We start from the raw sequence: 22091 nt of genomic DNA, 5'->3' as shown, positions 1-22091 counted from the left end.
CATGGGCTCTGAAGTTGAGAGGCTGGCCTGATGTGTGGGTCAGGCCCAGCCCTCGGTGGGTGTTTGTGCTCCGAGTGCCAGGCGAGGCCCTTGACCAAAATGCTCTGTCCACCATGCCGGTTGCAGAGAACCTCGGAAGTCATTTCAAAATGGAGGTGCCAAACCGCTGACTCCTGGTCTCTTGGCAGCTAAGATGGAGAAAGCGTCAGCGAGGCAGAAAGACTAACTTGGGAGCAAGGTCTGTTTCCGGCGTGTAACAGCGGGGGCCACGGGTCTTCTCATTCAGCCCCCAGCCCTGCCTGCATTAGAGGGTCTCATCTATAGAGACGAAGGTACTCAAGTCAAACACCTCGCTTCAGGCATGGCGGAGTGGCCTGAGAAGTTCGACTGAGTTTTTTTTCCCTGTAGAAATGACAGGGGCGACAATGGGGTGGGGGGAAGGGCAGGGACGTGAAAGGACCCCAGAACCTAACACCAAAGGCCTTCCTGTGACTCTGCCCGGGGCCATCACGTGCGGCCATGCTTGTGTGAGCACGCTTCTGCTGAAGGGGCTCCGGATCAAGGGCGCACACACGGGCCGGTCTGTGCGCGGGGAAGGGACATCCGTATTGTACGGATCAACGTCGGCAATCCGTACCCACGCGTCCCGTTTAAAGGACGAGGATGGGTGGTAGGTCAGTCAAGAGCCCAGTGGTAGACACTTGGTACACTGACCACAAGGGTCAACTAAACGCTTTCCTCTGCCCACGAGCCCCCCCGCCACCACCCCCCCAGAAAAGGATCAGAGGTGCACTTCATCAGTGTATTTCAACCAGGTATTTTATTGTTCTGGCGACTGCAAAATATACAAATTTCTGAAAAGCATCCCGTTTGAAAAGCTGGCACACCCTCATCCCAGGTCATTAATTCTGACAATATACAGAACACAGAGAAAGTCGTAAGTCACACGTAAAAGGCCCCCAAACCAACCAACGAACAACTAAACCCGATCTATACAGCATTCTATTTTCAGGCTCCCTTATACATATTAAATAAATAAATAGCACATCTGCTATCAAAATAATAAAAAAATAAATTTCAAGTATTACAAACGAAAACATCATTGGTGTGGTTGTTTCTCTTCTCCCCGCGAATGACGAGCTTCGCCCGTGGTCTCAGGACAGAGTAAGGACAGGGGGTAAGCCCACCCAAAAACAACTATGCTGAGTTAACAAAATTGGTCCCAGATATTTTTTGGGGGGTAAGGGGGGAGAGGTGATAGAGTATCAGTAGCCCTATGACCACAGCTCAAACACACGCTTCGTCCAGCGCCTCGAGTCAGATCCCGGCTTTCAGTCGGGAAGCATTCTGACCTCTCTGGGGTCTCTCTCCTCTTCCATGTTTATGTCCTCTCGCCCCATCTGGGCCCTCACAAACAAGTGTTCAGGATGTTCACTTCCGTAGGTACTGACCTCAGCAGTTGGCGGCCGGGGGAGGGCACCCACACACAGCCCCAGGTGGATCGGTAGGAAGGGTCAAAACTCAAGAGTCGGCTCTGACAGCCAGCATGACAAGGAGGCCAGAAAGGGGGACTTAAGAAAGCTGTTCTCAAGAGCAGAGCTGCAGGCCCCTCTGTCTAAAAATACGACCAACCCACAAGCACACGCTTGTGCACACACACTTGCCGTCTGACGAGACTCAAGACGGCAGGAAAGGGAAAATAACCCATCTTCGGTCACACAGGAACACAGATACACAGACATCGTTTCGGGCAAAGTGCCCAACTGGGGAAGAATGGGGGAGGACCTGAATGTTTCGGTGTGAAACCCACGAACTTGATTGTATGGTATCGGAAGCATGTCCCAATGTCCCACTGAACCCCAACCAGAAAAACACGCGTTGTCCAGTCCCCGCTCTGGATGTCCGAGTCCCCCACCCCCACACCCCGACCCCACTCCCGGTACATGTCTCGTCAGCTTAGAGGGGCGAGACTGTCAGACTCGAAAGCAGAGGGCAAGCAAGGGAAGTGACCTTTGGCACCAGCTTTTAGAGATTCTTCAAAGGGTCATTTGGGCAAATTCTACCACGGAGTCTCCAAATCATTTTTTCTGGGCCTCAGGACACCTGCTCATCCCCAGTCCATGGAGGCAGCAAGGAGAAACCAGTAGGCAGAAACTACAGGTATTCAGAACCACATGTCCCACAAGCCCTGGTCTGATCCACCCCCAAAAATGCCACAGGAGCCAAAGGCAAGCGAGGACATTCTCTTCTTCGGAATAAAGCAACCCAGCACCGTGCTGGGTGTATAGCAGATGCTCCACAAAAATATGCAGGATTGAGCTCAGTCCCGTCAGGAGACCACAGACAGCCTCTTGGAGGACGCGGCCGCAGGGGACGTCTCGGCTGGGCCACCGTCCCCACGTGGGAAGCACAGGGAGACGATGAACATCCTGAAGGAAGGAGGCCAGAGCCGTGATCATCTCTGCTCCATCTCCCGGGTCAGTCTTGCAAGGATCCGAACAACTTGCTGCCCGCTGGTTGACTGGGGTCCCTCTGAGCTCATCTCATGGGCATGCCCCGTTCCCCACATGCTTTCCGAGCTCCAGCCTCCAAGGGCACGAACCCCAAACATCGAGGTTCCTGAAGAGAAGGTGCAACTTTCCCATCCCGCCTTCTGCCAGTTAAAAAAGTGCAAGAGCAAGCAGCTCGGGGGGGAGGGGGATGGGGGAGGCCCTGGGGCTCTTCTGGAACAATATTTCCTTTTGCCGACACAGCCAGACTGTCCTTGAGCATCTCCAGAGGCAGAACGCAGACCCAGGAAGGAAGGCGTGTGGCCCCGCGGCAGGTGGCTGCCGATCAGACAGGCGCGTCTGGCTCAGAGCCTTCTCCCTGCACCTCCGGCCCCAGCCCCGTGCAGGCCTGAATCCTTCCTCCACGAGGCAACGTCTGAGCCACGAGGCACAGAAGAGCCTTGTAAAAGTTTTCACCAAGGTTGCCACCATCCCTTCCTCTTCAGCAACTGAGATCTAGGACCCCCTTTAACTTTAGGATTCTGGGACCGAGTGTCATCTCCCCAAGCTGGGAACATACCAGGTCAGGATCATAGAAACTAAACAAAACAAAACAGCGTGGAGGCCAACATCCCCTCCTCGGGGCCTTCTCCCAGCTCCTCTTCGACGGCTCATCATCCTGAGCTGTGCGGAGGGTCAGTGAGGCCAGGGAGAGGGCACGGACCCCACGCACGCCCCCGGGAGAGGCCTCCTGGGGTCTCGGCCGCCCTGCCGCGGTCGGTGGCCCGGTTCTCTCTGACCAGCAGGCCCCTCTTCGATCCCACCCACCCCGTTCCGGAAGAAGTCCTGGGGATCGCTGGCCTTGGGTAGATGGGAAAAGCACTAACTAAGCTGCAGGAATGGAACTGGAATGGAACCGCCGGGTCCGGCCTCAGTGTGTCCTGGAGTCGATGCTGCTCTGGGTGCCTTTCATGTTCTGTTTCCAGGAGAAGAGAGGGGCGAGGAAAGGGAATTATTATTTCCTGTCCACGAGGCTTCCTAAAGCCAAAAAGACTAAAGCCATGCGATGGAGACCACGTCCCTCCCTCAGACAAAGAGCACGACCCCAGAAGAGCGTCATCGCCAAATGGGTGGAAGAAGGCCCAGGTGGGCTCCAGGGCCGTGGTGGAAGTTAAGCCCAGCATCACCCCACAGAAGGGCCTGGGCAAGGCCGGGCGAGGGCCCTCGGGGCAGAGGCCTGGCACCTGCTTCTAGGAGGCGTGGGAGAACAGGCAGCTCTCGTGGGTCGGAGCTCCGGGCAACACCGAGCGCCCGCACTTAAGGAGCCCTCCAGCCCTCGGCCCTTTAGAGCCTGGAGACTGGCCCACCCGCCCCCAGGGGACTCCAGCCGCCCAAAGCCGGGCAGGAGATGGGCCAGGGGCCCTCCAACGAAGCATAAGGACTCTCCTCCCAACTTGCTCAAGTAGACCGCGCGTCCGGCCCTTGGACCCCAGATTCTAGGAACGGGCCGGGCACCCAGAACATGGGTGCCACTGGCCGGACGGATGGCACCGGGGAGGAGCCAGGCAAGGACGCCAGGCAGGGAAGGACGCGTGTCACTAAAGCTCTCTTCCTGTTCTAACAAAAGCAGTCCTCGCTGGAAGTCCCACCCCTACCTACGACGCTGACCAGGATCAAAACCCCCTTAAAAACCTGTTTCTCAGTCAGCTGGGGCCAGACGGCAGCTGCCAGGGCACACGGCACGCTCCTCGCCTCACCTCCACCCGCCCCGCCAAGAAAGGAAACAGTTGGTCCAAGTGCTCTTTCCCCTCCTGTCTCTGCCCAGGCCATGTGAAGGGGGCGGGGGAAGAGGGGAGCGGAAGCGGGCACACAGGGGTGCAGGGATCCTGGCGGCCCCCTCCGCTCCCGTGCAGAACCAAGGGCCCACGGTCGGGACGCCTGGACAGAAGAGACGCGCAGGACCCGCAGCCCCCGCTCAGCCCAGGCCACCGCCGCCTCAGGTCACAGGTACGTGAGGTGGTGTCTGTGGGTGGGGGTCTCCCCGGGAGGACCTCGCAGCCTTGCAGCGCGCCACTTAGGGAGCTCGAGGCGCCGCCCGGCCCCACTGCAGCTCCTGGCTCCACCCGGCCCTCTGACCTCGCACACCCACGGATGATGACGAATGCAACAATGACACTGGGGAGTGCAGGCATGGGCCGCGTCACATCACTCACACATGGTGCCCTGGCTCAGGCCATATGGAGGGAAACGAGGAAACGAGAGAGAGAGGACCTCGAGACAATGGTGCTGCTCTTAAAAAAACACGTGTTCTCCGGCACGGGGTGTATGAGTCACAGACTTGACAATGGCCAGTCTCCACACAGACCGAGATGCCCGGACAGGCTGAGATGCCATGCCTCAGGGAGAGGTGGAGGGGACAGAGAGGGGCATGCACCGAGCCATTTACCTTTCCAAGGTTAGTAAGGAGAAAACTTTGAGAAAATGTGACAAACAGTTCGTCTTTCAAGCATAGTGGGGGGAAGGGAAGAACATGTTGGAAAAGAACAGAACAAAACATCTTTAGTAGTATCTTCTTTTTTGTGTGCATTTGAAATTTAAAAATCAAGGATGCCCGATGGTCTGCTGCCCAGAGCACTAGCGCCGCCCACAGGGGAGGACGGCAGCACGCGGCATCCGACCCGGCAGGCGGGCCTGTTTAACCAGGAAACCACGATCTCACAATCTCTCTGGTGTCCTCAGGCCACAACCCATAAGCCCCCAGGGGTTCTCCCCACTCCCCAGTCTCCTGGTGCTCCTGCTGCTCATGAGAAGAAACCCCACTGGCCCGTGCAGAAGGAACAGGGGGGCATCCAAATGCAGAGGGAGCGCGAACCCAAGCACCTTGGGCATCCCGGCAAAGCACAGGGCACCGTCTGTCCCGTGATAACGGCTAGTGTCCGCCGGGCACGGACTATGTGCTGGACGTTTTGCTAAGCTCCACGTCTATATTCTCATGATCAAAACACCTTGTACTGTTCCTGTCTCCATGTTACAGACGAGGAAGCAGAAGTGCTAGAATTGTCCAGAAGTCCAAAGATGGAGGGTAATAAAAACCAAGATCCAAACCGGGCTCAGTTTGACTTGAGTAGTAAAAGTGGGTATCTGCGATCTCAGACGTGGCCTCACACTCCCAGGTGGGGCTGGACGCTGGTGCAGGTGCGACGGGTCCAGAGGAAACACTTTTGCTGAACTGGAGGGATTCTAGCCAAAGGCACTATGAGCCACGGAGACAGGCAAGTTCAACCTTAGAAGGTGGGGAGGATGTGCCCGAGGGGCACCCTCCCAGCAGGAAGGTGTCTTTCCTGGCAACATCAGGCCATGGCTCAAAAGGAACAGGATGTGCACAGATGCAAAAGTAGAAGCCTCCAAATCCAAAGGCTAGTTTTCACACCAGGAGAACTCTTGCTCTAGAAGCACTCGGTTACAACGCCTGGCTTCAAGGAGGTACCAGACAGGGACAGATTGTCTTTAAGACTGAGTTTCATGGACAGGCCCACCAGTAAGTAAACACACGCTAGCTGCAGAGAGCAGGTGCATGGGAGAGGCTGCAAGAGCTAGAAAGGACATCCAAGCAGCTCTGGGCAGTGCCCCACGGGCCTCAAACGTCGGGTGCCCCGGTCAGCGGTAGGTGAACAGTGCCTTGACCGTTCCCAGAAGCCAGCAGAGAGAAGGCAGGCAGCCTTCAGGAGAGGGAGACAGACCCACTCAAGTCCCAGTTCTGCTACTGACTAGCTGGACGGCCGGAGGCAAGGTCCTTACCCTCGTTCATCTGGTAAAAAAGGACAGAACTGCCCTACAGACCTCCTGGAGTTATTAAGGCCGAAAGACACGGAATATATGCAAGCAAGCCCATTCTCCGCAAGCTGTAAAGCATCGCAAAATAGATTTCGCTGCAGGTGGGGCCCCCTAATCCCAGCATGATGCTAAACGACCACTTTCCAAGAACAAGCCACACTTTCAAGCTCACAGGCTGGACTCCTCAAGCCAATTCCATTTCTGCATCAATTAGTCAAGGTCACCCAATCAGCAAAAGGGAGGATGGGCAGGTAGTGACCGGAAGGGTTGGGGCAGGGGGTGTATCACGGCAGCTGTTAATGGAACTCCAAGATGGAAGGCCTCGGCTCCTTCCGTGGCGGGGGCCACCGGAGCAGTGGACACACTGAATTATCTAGCAGCTGCTCTGTTCCGGCTGACACTTAACCAGAGACTTCCTGCAGAACTCCGGCTGAAGGACAGGGGAAACCAATGGGTCTGATTCGAGCGCTGCACCCAATGCTGGTTGTGACCATTAAGGCTAAACAGATGCTGGTATGGGACAACCAGATCCACAGCAATGGTTCCCAAACAGACCTCCCCAGAGAGCCAGGGTCCTGGAGGCCCCAGGGGAGTGGGTCTCTGCTCCACAGAAGGGAGAGCCTGCAGGGTTGCAGGCCCACCACACCCCACCCCCGCCCCCCACCCCGCAGAGCCTGTCCTCTGTTTTGCAGATGAGGCCCTGGGTTACTTTTCCTTTCAACATGAAAGGCCTCTCCTAGAGGAGGCACAGAACTTAAAAGATGATGCATCGGGCATTAAGACCTAGCCTGGCGCCAAAATGGGATTCGAGGGAAAAAGGTAGGTTTATGTCAAGCCAGGCCCACTGCAAGTACTAACAGTAACGAGGACCCCGAGGGACGTGCAGGAAGGCAGCTGTGGCAAGCGGGGCAGCAGGACGCACAGGAGACAGCAGGGCCACACTGCTTCTTGCATCTTTTTCTAAAAATTCATGAATCCCCTTCCCCCTCCCCCAAGGCCGTCTTTCTCTGTCAGGTATGACCAAAACTGTCATCGTCCTCCACATTTTATCAGGCGGGAGGCCAAACTGGCAAGCAAGGAGAAAGAGGTGCGAGGAGCAAAATTATTCAGAGAAAAATACTTACAAACAGGCTTTCCCTAGCAAAGGCTGCAGAGAGAAAAAGTGGAGAGAGAGAGAGAAGTCAGTAGAGGGACAGGGTACAGGCCCCGAGTCATTTGAAACCAGGACATCGTCTGCTGGGACCAGCCTGGCCCCACCCAATGGCTTCCAGACTTCCTGAGGATCCGGCCTGGCAGCCTCCAAGGACTGTCCTGTCAGAGTCGGGGGCGCCCCAGCCGCGCGTCCTCCGTGACCAGCATGCCACCCAACCCCGACCCAGGCCAGTCCCCCCAAGTATCTGTGGCAGCAACCTCCACTTCCAACCGTGACCCCACAATTTACGCCTAAACTGAATGTCACCCACAAACCACTTCAGTTCTCGGTTTTCATAAAAGGACACGGTAACATCTTACAGCTGGTGCCGGGGCGGCCACCACCGTGTAAGACGCTCAGCGCGAACGACCTCGTCTGACCCGCCTTTTGCAGTAGGTGCTATTTCCCCTTTCCACAGACGGGAAAACTGAGGCTGTGGTTCGGTGGCCTGCCTGAGGCTGCCCGGCACTCTGCCCCACAACGCCAAGTCCAGACACCACGAGATTTAAATGAGCTTCAGGGGAAACGCAGCAAGAGTTCGGGGGCCTCGGCACTGAGCTCTCAAATCCGATTTGAGATCCAGCCTGTGACTTATTTGTGAAGAGCCCAGATGTGGTGGGTGGAGGTGGGGGGCAATCTCGAGGTGGCCCCCAAATCTGTGCCTGGGAATTTCTAGGTCTCCCGTATTGGCAAAGAGTCCTGGCTGCCACTGAGAAAAAGATGTTCTTCTGAAAATAAGTCTTAATGCCCAAGAGCCAACATCCATCAGCTTTTCATCTTCACAGCAAATTAAACTAGTGAAATCTAGCTGGGTTTTTGCTTTTTAGCGTCTTTACTACGTGGGTTATGTGGCATCCGTGTTGTGTGAAAAGTCGCTCTTCCCAGCCCGTCCTGCGAGGCTGGCTGCCCAGGCTCTATCCCGGCTCTGGAGAACATGCTTTTCTACAACGGGGACCGCGCAAGGAAGCACGGAAGGAAGATCCTCGGCCATCGGCCTGGGACAGAAAAGATGTCCTCGGGCCACGCGTGGCCAACGACCCAGAGCCGAAGGGAGACTTCTGAACTAGGCCTTTGTCTTCAATTTTGTTTGAGAAAAAAAGTATTCGGGAATGTGAGTGGGACCCAGACACTTGGCCATTTCTCCTGTTCTGCCCCGTTTTGCCCTGGGAAGAACAGCTGCTCAGAAAGGAGGCGTGCACGCGCGCAGCCGTGGTCAGCAAGGAAGGACCCCAGGGTGCCACAAACCTCGGTGGGGGGGGGATCCCCATGTCCTCTCCCTCCCCCACCCGCACACGCAGGCCTGGGTCTGAGGCCACCGCTGCCCCCAGGGGGGCTCTCCTCCCGCCCCACACTGACTGTGAGAAAGGAAAGGGGTCAACGCACTTGTCCGGGCAGCTGCGTGGGCACCTCCGGGGGCAGGCAGTTGGGCAGGGCAGCGGAGGTAGAAGCCACATGCTCCTCAAAGCTGTTGATGCGAGGCTTTTTGGTGGGCTCGGGGCTGGCTAGTGGGGTGACACTATTGCGTCTCATGAGCGGGTTAGGTCCCTTCTTTGCATCCTAAGCGAGACAAAGACAAAAGAGAGAAGGCGACAGTTACAAGGAGTGGGGAGGTAAATAAGCCAAAAAAAAAAAAAAAACCCAAACAAACAAAACAAAACAAAAAAAACCCCAAAACCAAACAAAACACATTTCTCTGCTTCTGGATTTTACAGATTCGAGACTGACCACGGTGACTGACCCTGGGACCACGGGGTTGCAATTCTGTCCTGTGACTCCCAGTTGGCAAGAACGAGGGAGGATGTGCTGAGCCCCTTTCCCGAAACATTCCAAGACGCCCACTCGGACAAACGCAACGTTCACAAAGCAGGTGAGGGACGGACAGCAAGACCAACTCTGTGGATAGTCATTCAGGGACAGCAGATAATGAGATCAGAGGAAAGAACCTTGTTGCCAGCCTCTGAGAGATCCGAGAAAGGGGAACGGAGGCCTGAGTGTGAGGCTCAGGTCACCACGGAGGGGACAGCAAGGAGGGGGAGAGGGGAGGAGCCGGGTCTGGTCTCCCCCCACTGACCGCGAGCCAGGGTGCGCACAGTAGATACGGGATGGTTCCTGCTCTCCATTACTACACCCCGGCTTAGGACAAGAAATGCAAGCTTCAACCCCCGCCAGGAGAGCAAAGAGGCAGAAAATCGGAGGTGGGCAGAAACGGCAAGCCAGGGCCAAACACTAGCCTTCCGATCGAGTGACAACGCAACAGGAGCGAGGACTTCTGTCCCAAGGCCCCGGGACTCTGCAGCCTGCAGCCCAGGAGCCTGAGCAGAGGTCAGTCTCCCTCAAGACACTGCCCCAGTTCCACACAGCGAGGTGCTCAGGGACCATCGGAGCCCAGTGGAGGCCCAGCCTCGCTGGCGGAGTCGGGCTGGGAGGCCGCTCCTCACCCCACCACCCACGTTCAGAAGCGGGGGCCGCCACAGGGCCAAGCCTGGCTGCCCATCCTCCTTTCCCTTTGGTCAACCAGCCAGGCAACGGCTGGTGGAAGCTGGGACTTTCATGCCAAAATCTTGTGGCCAAGCTCCTTGGGAACAGGGAGGTAGGTGTCCTGCACGGACGGGAACATCACACTCCGTGGAAGAGAAAAGGGTCAACTGGCGAAGCGCTGTGGTTTGACAGATAGTCGGTGGAAAGTAAGTCCAATGTTCCTTCCCAACCACGCCCGGGCAGCGGACTGCTGTGCCCGTGGGGGCTCCAACCTGGCTGCCCCCCCAAGGGTGAGGCCTCCCCAGGGGAAATCAGATGCCACCAGGCCTGGGGTCTCCTGAAGAAACCTTCCACTCACCGAGTGGTCCCTGAAGTCCCTACTTCGCAAACCACACCGCCTCTCCAGTCCCACCACCCCCTTGCCACAACTTTCGTCTTCTTGCTAATTCTGCACCTAAGCGTCCGCAGACAACTGAGCGCATTTGCTAATCCCGTTTGCACCAGTCACTCTAAACGGGAAAGGCGTCTCAGTCGCCCCAAAGGAAGACATTGGCTGTGCTAGTTATGCTTGCAAGAGCGGAATGTGTCTTCCGCTTTAATACCCATTTCCTGGGTTACATCGAAATGGGGGGCGGGGGGGGAAATATGGAAAGTAAGAAAAAGCCAAGAAGCCACATACAGAGACAGGGCAGGAACACACAAATGAAAAGGAAAGGCAGGGGAGAAAGTCACAAAGACCGGCCGATTTCCAACAAACTCCCTCAGCGAGAACCCGGTGCTGAAGGACGCAGGTGCGCAGTTACAGGTAATGTGACGTGGGGGCCTCCCCGGGGCTCACACCCTCTGGCCCTGTCACTCCAGAGTCCCTCCCAGGATGGAGGATGGAGGGGGAAGCCGGAGTGCACTCACCTCTGACCTCTCCCGGTGCGTGCTCACAGACTCCACATGCAGGTAGATGGACTCTACACGGCAGCCTGCGTGAGGGTGGGGACAGAGGTTGGCTTCCAGTTCAAGGGGACAGGCCACGTCCACTCGAGAGCCACCAGGAGCCACTGTCCCAGGGAAGCAGGGCGTGGCAGGGGCTGCGTCACCACACTCACCGTAAGCAACAGGTGTCAGTTTGAGGACAGTGTGAAGGGGGCATTTCAGATAAGGCATCTCCTCTGAAAAGAAGAGAAAGGGCCTCACGATGAGACACGAGCCTTGAGGACAGACACTTGCAGGTCCCCAGGGAGAGCTTCGGCCACGGCGTCGGCGCCCTCGCGGTCCTGGCCGAGCGTGTCTCCGTGCCCCCCACCCCACACACACGCCACTCCTGCTCAAGGCAGGCGGCCCTAGGAGAAACCCCTAGCCAAAAGAACACGATCAAAACCAACCCCAAACCCGCCCTCACGCCGTGCGTTAGAGTTCAAAAGTCATTCCCCAGTTTAGGTGCATGGGGATTCGGGTGAAGCTTGGGTAGACACAGGCTTAAATTTTAAGTCTCTTAAGTCTCATGAATTTTCTGGGTGCTTTGTTCTTTAGAGGTGGGCTGAAGCGCTGTCCCGGCCCCCCGCCCAAAGCCCCTGAGATGTGAGTAGCTGAGGACTTTCAGGAGGCTGTTTCGCGAAGCCCTTAAGCCCACCAGACTGTGCATCAACCGTGCTCTGAAGGCCTTCCCGAGGGCTGGCCAGGAAGCCCTGGGCCAGGAGGCCTGCCCCAACACCCAGCAGCACAACAGATGACCCGTGTGGCCTGGGTGGGGAAGGCCTTGGTCTGCAGCAGCCCCACACTCCAAGGCCAGTCTCCCTCCTCCCTCTTGGGGAGCCCGACTGGCTCCTAATCGCCCCCACCATCCCGAGGAGGCTTGGGAGGACGGCGGCACCTGCACTCTTATCCAGGAAGTAGGCCAAGAGGCAACGCAGGACGGCCTGATGGCAGATGACCAGCACGTTCTCCTGGCGCTCCAGCTCCATGATCACCGGCTCCAGGCGCTGGACCAGGTCCTGGTAGGACTGCAAGACAGACAGACAGGGATGCTGCGTTGGAATAGAGGTGCACGTAGGGAAGGGTGGGGGCCATGCCTTCCTGTGGTCAGAAACCAGGGGACACAGAATCAACTGAGAATCGATCTACAGCCGGTGGTGTTTCCGTGGCGCATCCCTTCTGGGCGCCGGGGGACCCACCTCCACTGGCTTCCTAGAAAAGGGAGATTGTCCCCCTGTGGGTGAGGATGTGGAAAAGCAGTCCTCCGAGAGGAACGTAAACCATCCTCTCTCTCTCACGGCTGTTCCCTGATCCTCCACATGGGGGAGGGAATGACGTCCCGACACACGCTTACGACGTGGAGGACCCTTGAACACGTTAACACTAAGTGAAAGACGCCAGACACAAAAGGCCACGTGTTATACGACCCCATTTCTATGAACTATGCAGAAGAGACATGCCCACAGACACACAGAGTAGATCCGTGGTTGCCAGGGCCTGGGGGTGGGGGTCACAGGCTGCCAGTTCTTTTGGGAGTGATAGAACGTTCTAGAATTAGTGGTAACGGTTGCACAGTATTGTGAGTGCACTAACCACAACTGAATCGTCTACTTTAAAATGGGGAAGTTTATATTGTGTGAATTTCCTCTCAATAAAAAGAAACTGAAAAAGAAGGGGCTGATGGGTGGCTTTTAAAAAGGACCACCACAGGGCGCCTGGGTGGCTCAGTTGGTTAAGCGACTGCCTTCAGCTCAGGTCATGATCCTGGAGTCCCAGGATCGAGTCCCGCATCAGGCTCCCTGCTCGGCAGGGAGTCTGCTTCTCCCTCTGACCCTCCTCCCTCTCATGCTCTCTGTCTCTCATTCTCTCTCTCTCAAATAAATAAATAGAATCTTTAAGAAAAATAAATAAATAAAAATAAAAAGGACCACCACGGCTCCCACTCACGCCTCTCCCTCTGTGGTTCCCCCGCTTTCTCTTACTAATCAGGTTCCAAGAACGGGGGCCAGGGCCACAGAGGAGGTCAGCGCCCTGAGCACAACAGGAGGGCAGGAATGGAGTGGAGGGAATGGAGCAGGACAAAGACCGAGAGCCTGCAGACAGCAAGGACCCACTAGTGTCCCCGGTGGCCTGCAGCAGACCCCCAGAGCACCCCGCATTCCAGAGGCTCCGTCCCCTGCTCGCTCGGCCAGACAAGGCCACACATGGCCGCGACTCAGTGAGTACACATGACCTGAGATGACACATGCTGCCACCTCGCCTGCAGCCGGCGGGGGGGGTCCCTCGTGCCGAGCGAATGATCGCCCCGACTGACGTTGCCTCCCACATCACTACGTACTCTTCAGAGAAACGCATCTGGCGGCTGCTCACGGGGAAATACAACTGTACTGCCTGGAGCTGTTTACAAGGATCGGTTTAGGAAGACTGGATGGGAGCTGAGAGCACCAGGAACGAGCATCGGAAGGGGTACGCGGGAGGTTGGATGCAGAGCCCTTCTGCCCCTCGGCTACTGCGCCCCGTCGCCAGGAAGGGAGCCGACTGGGCCCGGCTGTCACACACAGAGAGCAGGCGCAGGGCCCCGCCAGCGCACGTACCTCCCCGGTGGGGTAGCGGTAGTAGTACTTGTCCTGCTCCCGCAGAGCATACTCCTCGGGGTAGGTGTCCTTGATCTCCTCGTACGTCATCTCCTCGCAAACACCCTGGTGGGGACACCCAGATGTCACCGCGCATCGCTCAACACAGCACGTGCACGTCTGCAAGGGCCCTCATCTCGGGCAGATTCAGTGGGAAGAGACCTCCTCTTTGCCCTCTCGCGCCCGCGCCCCACCTCCCACGGCCGAGGTCGGGTCCCGGCACTCACAGCATCGATCTCGTTGAGCGCCTTCCACTGCTCGTAGGGAAGATGAAGGGCTTCTGCGGTCTGGATGGTACTTTTCAGCTGGCTTGTCCACACCTTGAGGTCCTTCAGGTTCTGCTCCTCCACAAATTTGCTCAGGGCGTTTGCAAACTGAGAGGGCACGGGAAAAGAGGGACACACGCTGGACTCAAGCTCCTGCCCCCCCACCCCCCGAGAAGCAGTGCAGGACTCGTCCCACTCCACGGCAGGGACATTGCTCTGCTGTCATCAGATCAGTGAGGAGGAGCCCGGGAGCCACTGAGGAGCAGCCCCTGCAGGCACATCCTCCCCGAAGACCCGGGGACCCCCCTGCCACACGTGCACTACACACCCAGGGACACACCCCATCCCTTAGCAGCCCGCCCTGTCCCCTGCTCCCCCCTACCTTCCTGCCCCTGCTGGACAGACCCGAGTCCCCTCCGATCTTCCCCTGGAGGTTGTGCTCGCTCTCGCCATGCCGACACAGGTAGATGGTGCGGGGCTGCACGTGGATGTTCATCAGGTAGTACACGATGCGGCTCTGAATGTGGTCCTGAACTCTGTTCACCAAGAACCGCCGGCCCACGTCGATCACCTTGATCAGGGATAGGTCCCTGCACAGGAAGGCAAGCAGCTGACCCGCAGTCCCCAGACCGCACAGCCCAGCCCAGCCGGCCCGCGTGTGAACCCCAGGGCCCCAGGCCCGTCACAGAGACTCAGCCCCAACAAAACCACCACGTCTGGCTGTGAGCTCTGTGAGGGCACGGATGGGAGTCTGCTGTCTCAGAGACAGAGAATAAGTGTGCAGGGCGTGGTCAAGAGGCCGATGCTTCCCAGAAGAGGGGGACAGCAAAGCAAGAGAACAGAACAGAAAAGAAAGGACACAGCAAAGGGACAAGAGGAAGATGGGGCTCGATGTGCACCTTCCACACCTCGACATAGTGAGCACCTGAAACATTGACACTGAATACGCAATTGAGAATTTTTTTATTATTTTTTAAAATATTTTATTTATTTATTTGAAAGAGAAAGAGAATGAGCAGGGGGAGGGGTAGAGGGAGAGGGAGAAGCAGGCTTCCTGCTGAGCAGGGAGCCCGATGTGGGACTCGATCCCAGGACCCTGGGATCATGACCTGAGCCGAAGGCAGTCGCTTAACCAACTGAGCCACCCAGGCGCCCAAGGATGTTTTCAAAAGATGTTTTAAAAGAGAACTGATGAAAGTATCCAGGAGCAAGTGCTTTGTGGGGACAGGAAGAAAACACTAAAGTGGGGGACTCAAAACGGTCATCTCTTAGGAATTACCTGTCACATTTGTCGGGGTCGAGGGGCTGATAGCTGGCTTCATAGCAACTGATTCTCTTCATGAAGTCGTCCATAGCTTCTGCTGAGTTGCAATCTTTGTAATCCGGGCTGGAGATTTTAACTTCCTGTAACACCACAAAGAGGCAGCTGATGAATCACGCTGTGAAGGCTTTCTGCTTAGACGAAGCAGGATTTGGGGCTTGCAAATAGGGAAAGTACAGAGCAGCTCAGAATAATGATGATCCTACCCGGCATTTAAGAGGAAAAAAAGAAATATACCAGGGGTTGAGTCAGAGCCGGATGATTACACTGGGAAAGCACCCACGGGAGACAGAGGATCGCTCCCTGGAAGGATGGAGACAGGAAACCCACAAGGATTCTAATGAACACATCTGAATGGGCCACGATTCAGATCAACCCAGTAGCCAGGTCGCCACCAGACCGCCAACCCTCAGCTCGAGTTTTGGATAAGCACAGTAGGCGGCTGGTTAGCAAAGGCACGCTCTGGAGAAGCTAGCGAGGCCCTGCCCTACACACCAGGCACCATTCTTCCTGCCACCACCCATATGGGGCAGCACGTGCTTGTCACTGGTCCCCAATTAGTACTTCTCCACCTAGCCCACACGCCCTGTCCTTTCGAAGGTTTGCTCTCCTGGGAAGGAGGTGAAGCAGAAACAACCCTCGGACCCGCCATCTCCTATAAGTGATAGGTCTGAGCAATCGGGCAGATTTGAGGGAAACTCAGAATTTGTTAATGCAGGTGTTCTTTTCCTCTACAACAACTAGTACTGCGAGAGAGGCCGACACTCTTCAAAAACCCGAGTTCAGTAGGGAGTTAGGTGCTTCACGGTGCAGAGTCTCAGTCTGGGGAGATGAAAATGTTCTGCCCATCGGGGGGGTGACCGCTGCATCGGAGATGTGAGCGTGCTGAATGCCACGGCTGGAACACTTACACGGGTCAGACGGCAAATCTGGTCTTACGTATATTTTACCACAGTGAAAAACGATCTAAGTTCCCAAACCCCTTTCTCCCTAGCACGGCCGCCACAAAGAGCGCAGTGGGAAGGCCTAAGCTCCAGAGCTGCCTCCGGGCTTAAGCAGAGCCACGGATTTCTGAAATGGGGCAAATGACCAGATGTGTTAACAGAGCACGAGATAAGTGGTGAGCTCCCAGCTGAGCACGTGGGGACTGCTCGCTGCGGAAAATTTAATCGTGCACCTGCACTGTGCCTCGCTACCAAGTGGGACTAGGAGAACCAAACCGGAGAAACACAGCAAAACCCTCTGTTCAGATCACAGCAACTTCTGTCCTACGTCCCCGTAGTTTGAGCCTCTTCCTTTGGATGCGCTGAAACTAATCCGGACTGATCTTCCACAATTTGAATAGCCCTTCCTGAAATATGAACTCATTTCTTAGAAATGCCTGTAAATATTCCCACTACCTTGGAGAAAAGTTCCAATACCAGAAGCCAGTGAATCTTCAGCAACCCTCTAAAGACACACGCTGTGTACAGCAAACCAGAGCCTTCCCTGTGCAAGCATCAGACCTGCTTCTCATTAGAGACACATCTTGGTCTCATGTATTTAAGCTGGAGAAAAAATTATCTACTTGAGAAGGTGACCTGTGATAAAGTCTTCATGGTAACTGTTTCCATTTATGATATATTGCTCTCGAGTGGCAAAATTTAAGAATTAATTAAATTAAGCTGCCAATTATCCTCAACCGATCTGGGTAAACCTCCCCCTCGGCACTGGAGAGGAGAAGGGAATGTTGCAGATGCAAAGGCAGGAAGACTGTTTCACTACCTCCATTCTTCCCACTCTTGGGGGTTCTGCCTTTTACTCTGGCTGCGTCCTACGGAGTTTTATCAACACTCGATCATTCTTATTGATTAAGGACCTTAACAGCTGAAGAGTCCAGCCCGCGCTGTCTCCTTTCCCATCTGGAGGGGTAAGTTGCCCTTTGTCCCAAGCAGCCCTGTCCCCACCCGGCTGCCAAGCTACTGCCACTCACAGAAACTGTTCCCAGTCCCCTGCTTTATCTCTTATGTCCCGCAAAGACTGCTTCTGCCAAATGTCTGCAAGGACCCCAGATAAAGCCAGTCCAGGTCACAGAACATGCTTCTAAATTAAATACCACTCTGCACTTCCCGCCTTCCTGGATCCCACCTCTCAGACAAAACCAACAAGCTGGGATAGTCAGCTCGCTCTCAGTGTCTAGTTATTGCTCTGGGCCTGATCTGGTTCCCCACTTTTCTCTCACTGCCACCCCAGAGTGGGGTCCTGTGTGGTCTTACCATGATGTTGGAGGCTACAACCATAGGGTCATCGCACACAGACTCAATGAAAAACACCTGGAAGAAAGCAAAGCGAAAAGTTAGGAAACAACAAATGTGATTAACACAAAGGGCTGACTTTGGTGTCACTGTGATGTCATCACCACATTTGAGGAGGAAGTACCCCATTTATAAATACCCAACACATAAAATGAACCACTTGCTCAATCCCGAGTCCTTCACCCTCCCTGCTTCCTAGTCACGGTAACCCCTCAGGGCCCCCACCAGTAAGGCCCAATCTGTAGGCTACAAAACAAGGGCAGTGGGAGGTAAAGAACCAGGCATGGAGCAGAGGTGCCCCAGACACGGGAATCAGCCAATCCCTGAGGTGCTTGTTTTCCCTGCTCCTGCATACTCCAGAGCAAGACAAGAAGTCTGGCTCACCTTGAAATCATTTTCTTTGGCAAAATGAAGGATCATGTGTCTCCTCTCCCTGGTAGTATTGGTGGCATCGAAAACCTAATAGGGAGAAAGAAGGGCAGTGAAGAGAGCCCAAGTTTGAGATGAACAGTATTTACCAAACCACAAGTAGGCCAGCCTAGTTGTCACCTCTAGGTGTAAGCCAAAAATGTGGTTCCAGGAGAGACCACGCCCTGCCCCTCCCGCCCCTCCCACTGCCTTGGGCACTCAGGGACAGCCGGACAGGTGGGAAGAGAACTTAAAGCAAATGAACAACAGCAAGGTACGGGGGAGGGACCCTGGCTACCATGGCGGAGCCACCCCAGGTCCAGCCTGCCTCGGAGGCTGGGGCCCTCACAGAGGAGGGGGGCAGAGCACACAACCGGCTGTGCTCCGAGTCTGCTCCCGGTTAACCACCTTCCTGGGTCCTGTGCTGCTCTAGCCCCTGGCCCCCCCGAACTCTCAGGCCCGGGGCACCTGTCCCTGCAAAGGCTCTCGGCACTGCTCTGGCCCGCGTCTACACCCTCCTCTCTCCAGAGCACCATCCTGCTACGGTGCCGCGGCAGAACCGGCCAAGGCCCCAGACTCACTGCAATTTGGCCCCCTTCCTTTGTCAGGTAGCTTTTGACGTCTCTCAGGGCGGCCAGAGCGCACTGCCTGCAACACAGAGAGAGAATGCATGCCTCAGACCAGACCAGCCCACGGGGGACGGCCAAGCAGCCCCCCAGTCCTCGCGATGAACAGAGCGACCAGCAAGCCCACCGTTGAACTGCCAGGCCCGGCCTGCACGGACCCACAGGCCTCACACGGGGGGCTAGTCACCCTCGGGAGACAGTTCTCGTGGCTGGCTGCACACCGAAATCTCACGGGGAGCTTTTACAGAACTGAGGCCCAGGTCCTGCCCAGAGATTCCCACAGCACTAGGTAGGGTAGGGCTGGCTTCAGGATCGCCCCAAGCTCCCAGGTGAGTCTAAAAAGCTGTCAGGGCTGGGCACCACGGCACTTGGGTTTCATGACCTCCCGGGCTTAAAAAAAAAAAATCCTTTTCAAATGTCAACAGAAGATTTTCCACAAAAATGATTTTGTTCATTCTCAGTGAGACATGGCTGTTGATCTCTGTCAACCGTCAGCTGAACCGGACCCCCTGGGAGCAGATGAAGGAGTGAGTCCCACAGAGGCTGAGACCTATGACCCTAATACACTCGGAGGCGGGGTCAGACCTCCTCCCACAGGCCCACTTCCTCTTTCTCTTACAGAACCTGCCCTCAGGAAGCAAAGCAAACCGAAGTGCAGGCCCCCGCAGCTGCCCGGGCCTTACTTGCGGACTTTCATGGCTTCCTCGTTGTCGGGGCGGAAGAAGCTGTAGGAGCTGTACTGCTTCACGGCCTCCCGGCGGTACTCCCCGACATTGAACACTGCGGAGGCAAAGACAAGGGCCCTCAGCTGACCCCCGGGGAGGAAGGAGCCACACACATCCGCAACTCTCTCGAAAAAAGGAAACCACGCCAACACACCCACGCCAACCTGAACGAGATGGCGCTAAGACACGGACACCAGCAAGTGGACCCCCGTGCAGGGCCGTGAGCCGGGAAGGCAGCCCAGCATCCCCAGGCCCAACGCTGCTCATGGTGGCCTGCTTTCCCGCCGCCCCGGTGCAGTCCAGCTTCAGGAGACCGCGTGACGCGGCGACAGGAGCAAGGATTTCTGCGCACGGCCCCCCCGGGGTCCAGACCGGCCGTTCTCCTGCTGACCCAGCAGCCTGCGCCCGGCGGAAGCACCGGGCGCTGGCGGGGCACTCACTGTGTGACACACGGCGCTGGGCACCATGGGGGACAGCACATGCCCAAAGGAGTTCGGCCGACCTCACGACCTTCCCCAGGTCGTTGCGAAGACCAGTCATAAAAAGGTAACTGATGGTATGGAGCACTTTATGACAGTCAGAAGGATGTCACAACGAAGTGCTATTGGAACTCGAGAGGCACGGCTCCCCACAGACTATGCAGCCAGAGAAGGCTTCTTGAAGGAGGGGAGGGCTGTGGGGATGACACAGCAGCAGGTGGGAAAACACCCCAACACAAAGTCAGGGTACGTACACAGCGCGGTGAGTGACACAGCTAGAAAGGGTCCCCCACAGCCACGGGGGACAGGCCCGCCCCAGAGTGGCCCTGCAAGGCAGGTCCCGGCAGCCATTTCTCCCGGTCTCAGGGGTCGGCGAGCAAGACCGCAGCAATCAACATGACCAGCCCGGCCCTGGCCCGTGGCCTCACCTTTCGTGGGGACGCCAATCCAGTTGAGGTAGCGAGTCAGCTTCTTTGAGATGTAAGTCTTGCCCCGGGCTGGGAGGCCCACCATGACAATCACAGTGGGGGAGTTGGTCAGCTTCGGCCCACAGGCTAGGGGGAGAACAAAGAAAGGTGTGAGAGATGAAGCAGTGCACGCTGATGAACAAAATCCTGTGCCCGACGGTGAACGTTCAGGAATTCTGCAAAAATTCCTATTTCATTCTCACCTCAAAGCCCTGGGCATTTTACAGTCCAGCGAGGCCAAGACCCCCTGTTGGCCAGAGACCCCAGCCCCCCAGTTATATGTCTCCATCCTGCTTTGAGGTCATGCATGGCAGGGGCTGACCCCAAATACCAACCCGATCCCTGAGGCCCCTAAACCCAGCCAGGAACCCCATTACTAACCCCAGAGCAGAAGCACTATGGGGGGGGCCTAAGGAAGGGACTGCCCAACACCAGTGGGGGTGAGGTTAACAGTAGGAGAGGTGTTTCAGTAAGAAAAAAACACCAGGGAAAGAGGTTTTCACTGGGTTTTAAGAAAGGAACCCAAAGAACCCTGGTCTGGACACTTAAGGTGCAGTATTTCCTTGGCTGGTGTCTTGCCCTTGAGACTCTAAGGTGACTCCAGCATCCTGGTGACACGAGTGCCAGGGGCCGCCCATTGGGAGCAAGAGACCAGCCACCTGCCCACCCCCAGCCCAGCAACACTGCCTGGTGCTCGCCGGCTGCCACAGCCAAGCTAGCTCTCCCGGGCAACTACGTGGCATTGCTTCCTGGGCACCGGCCACATGGATGCAGGCAAAGCTACTGTGATCACACCACAGATCTAGGCAGACGTCAGGTTTAGACAGGGGCTCTGTGTCTTCCTAAGCACGCAAGTGCCAGATGGGGAAGGAAGGAGAGCCACCAGGCCACTGACAGGCACAGGCTTGAAGGAGGACACCTCCCCGAAGCTGGATGCCCTAACACGGTCCCATGCTCAGCCTGTGACCAAACTGAGATGACATGTCCAAACACCCACCATCTTATTCTAGGATCTGCCCCCTGGACCTGTGGGCTGGGGGCAAGGAGGAAGGAAACAAAGCATAGAGGGGGCTGTTTCTTCTTTCATGTTTTAGACCATCAGCGACCTTCTCCATGCAGAGTGAGGAGGAAGAAAGGCCATCAGGGGCCAGGAGACATTCAGGAGCCACAAAAGCGCTTGGCTGGGATTCCCCAGCTCCCAGGAACTGGGGACAAACAAGCCTGTAGAAAACAGGCATTTCCCTGCCCGCAGAAGTACGCAAATAGAGCAAAGAAGCACCAATGGGCTTTCTTGAGTCCGAGGGGCAAGAAGAGAAAAGTGATGGCCTTCCTGAAAACCAGCGAGGACGTAAGACACACCCTACTGTTTGCATTGTGGCGGCTGCAGGTGACTCAAGAGCAAAGTCTTCTCGCTTATGCCTGGAAACAACCTTTACTCTAATCCTTCCCGCAAGCCACTCTGGCTCTCCACCAGTCGGATCTGTCTCCACCATGCCGCTGCTCCCAAGAGCATCCAAATATGCCAGGGCCAATGGACACACACACACACACTCTCTCTCTTCTCTCTCTGCCCCCCCACCAGCTGTGCACACGCATGGAATACTTCTGATGGACTCATGCCAAGTAAGTGGAGACAAAGGCTGACCAATTTATAAATAGGGGATTAGTTCTACTACCAAGTAATCATATGCACAAATCCCTGGCAGTCGATGCTCTGGGAGGAAAAAAACCATAACGACATGGCAGAGTAAATATCTTAAGCCAAGAATTCAAGTTGAACCTCAAACCCGAATAAATCATCCCTCTCTTATTCGGCAAAGCAGAAGCCATTCTCCCTATTCCTTTGGCTTCTTGCACAAGATTTGGTGGAGCTGTGAGAGGGGCCGGGTCTCAGAGCAGGGAAACCTTTTGAC

The 22091-nt window shown here is 56.1% G+C and overlaps 1 protein-coding gene across 7 annotated transcripts in view; it reads right to left on the bottom strand.

Moving 5' to 3' along the window:
• Nucleotides 1–801: 801 nt before the first annotated feature.
• Nucleotides 802–22091, bottom strand: part of PFKFB3 (6-phosphofructo-2-kinase/fructose-2,6-biphosphatase 3) — a 77898-nt gene continuing 56608 nt past the window's right edge. For 2 of the 7 annotated variants that reach the window (XM_078075115.1, XM_078075114.1), the window contains exons 2-16: nucleotides 20140–20265; nucleotides 19191–19287; nucleotides 18463–18529; nucleotides 17858–17932; nucleotides 17435–17491; nucleotides 15138–15262; nucleotides 14241–14448; nucleotides 13820–13966; nucleotides 13554–13658; nucleotides 11858–11987; nucleotides 11094–11156; nucleotides 10903–10967; nucleotides 8899–9072; nucleotides 7448–7470; nucleotides 802–4988 (exon numbers count right to left, since the gene is read on the bottom strand). In XM_078075115.1, the coding sequence (XP_077931241.1) occupies nucleotides 4946–4988; nucleotides 7448–7470; nucleotides 8899–9072; nucleotides 10903–10967; nucleotides 11094–11156; nucleotides 11858–11987; nucleotides 13554–13658; nucleotides 13820–13966; nucleotides 14241–14448; nucleotides 15138–15262; nucleotides 17435–17491; nucleotides 17858–17932; nucleotides 18463–18529; nucleotides 19191–19287; nucleotides 20140–20265 (1505 nt within the window). In that variant the 3' untranslated portion in view covers nucleotides 802–4945. Of the gene's footprint in view, nucleotides 5963–7447; nucleotides 7471–8898; nucleotides 9073–10902; nucleotides 10968–11093; nucleotides 11157–11857; nucleotides 11988–13553; nucleotides 13659–13819; nucleotides 13967–14240; nucleotides 14449–15137; nucleotides 15263–17434; nucleotides 17492–17857; nucleotides 17933–18462; nucleotides 18530–19190; nucleotides 19288–20139; nucleotides 20266–22091 lie in introns of all 7 variants that reach the window. The other 5 variants (XR_004916588.2, XM_036090045.2, XM_036090047.2 and 2 more) reach the window with 5 other exon arrangements.

This window comes from Halichoerus grypus, chromosome 6 (genome assembly GCF_964656455.1).
Source record: "Halichoerus grypus chromosome 6, mHalGry1.hap1.1, whole genome shotgun sequence".
NCBI classification, from domain to species: Eukaryota; Metazoa; Chordata; class Mammalia; order Carnivora; family Phocidae; genus Halichoerus; species Halichoerus grypus.
Note: the sequence above shows the minus strand (reverse complement) of the source record. Positions and strands in the feature narration are given on the sequence as shown.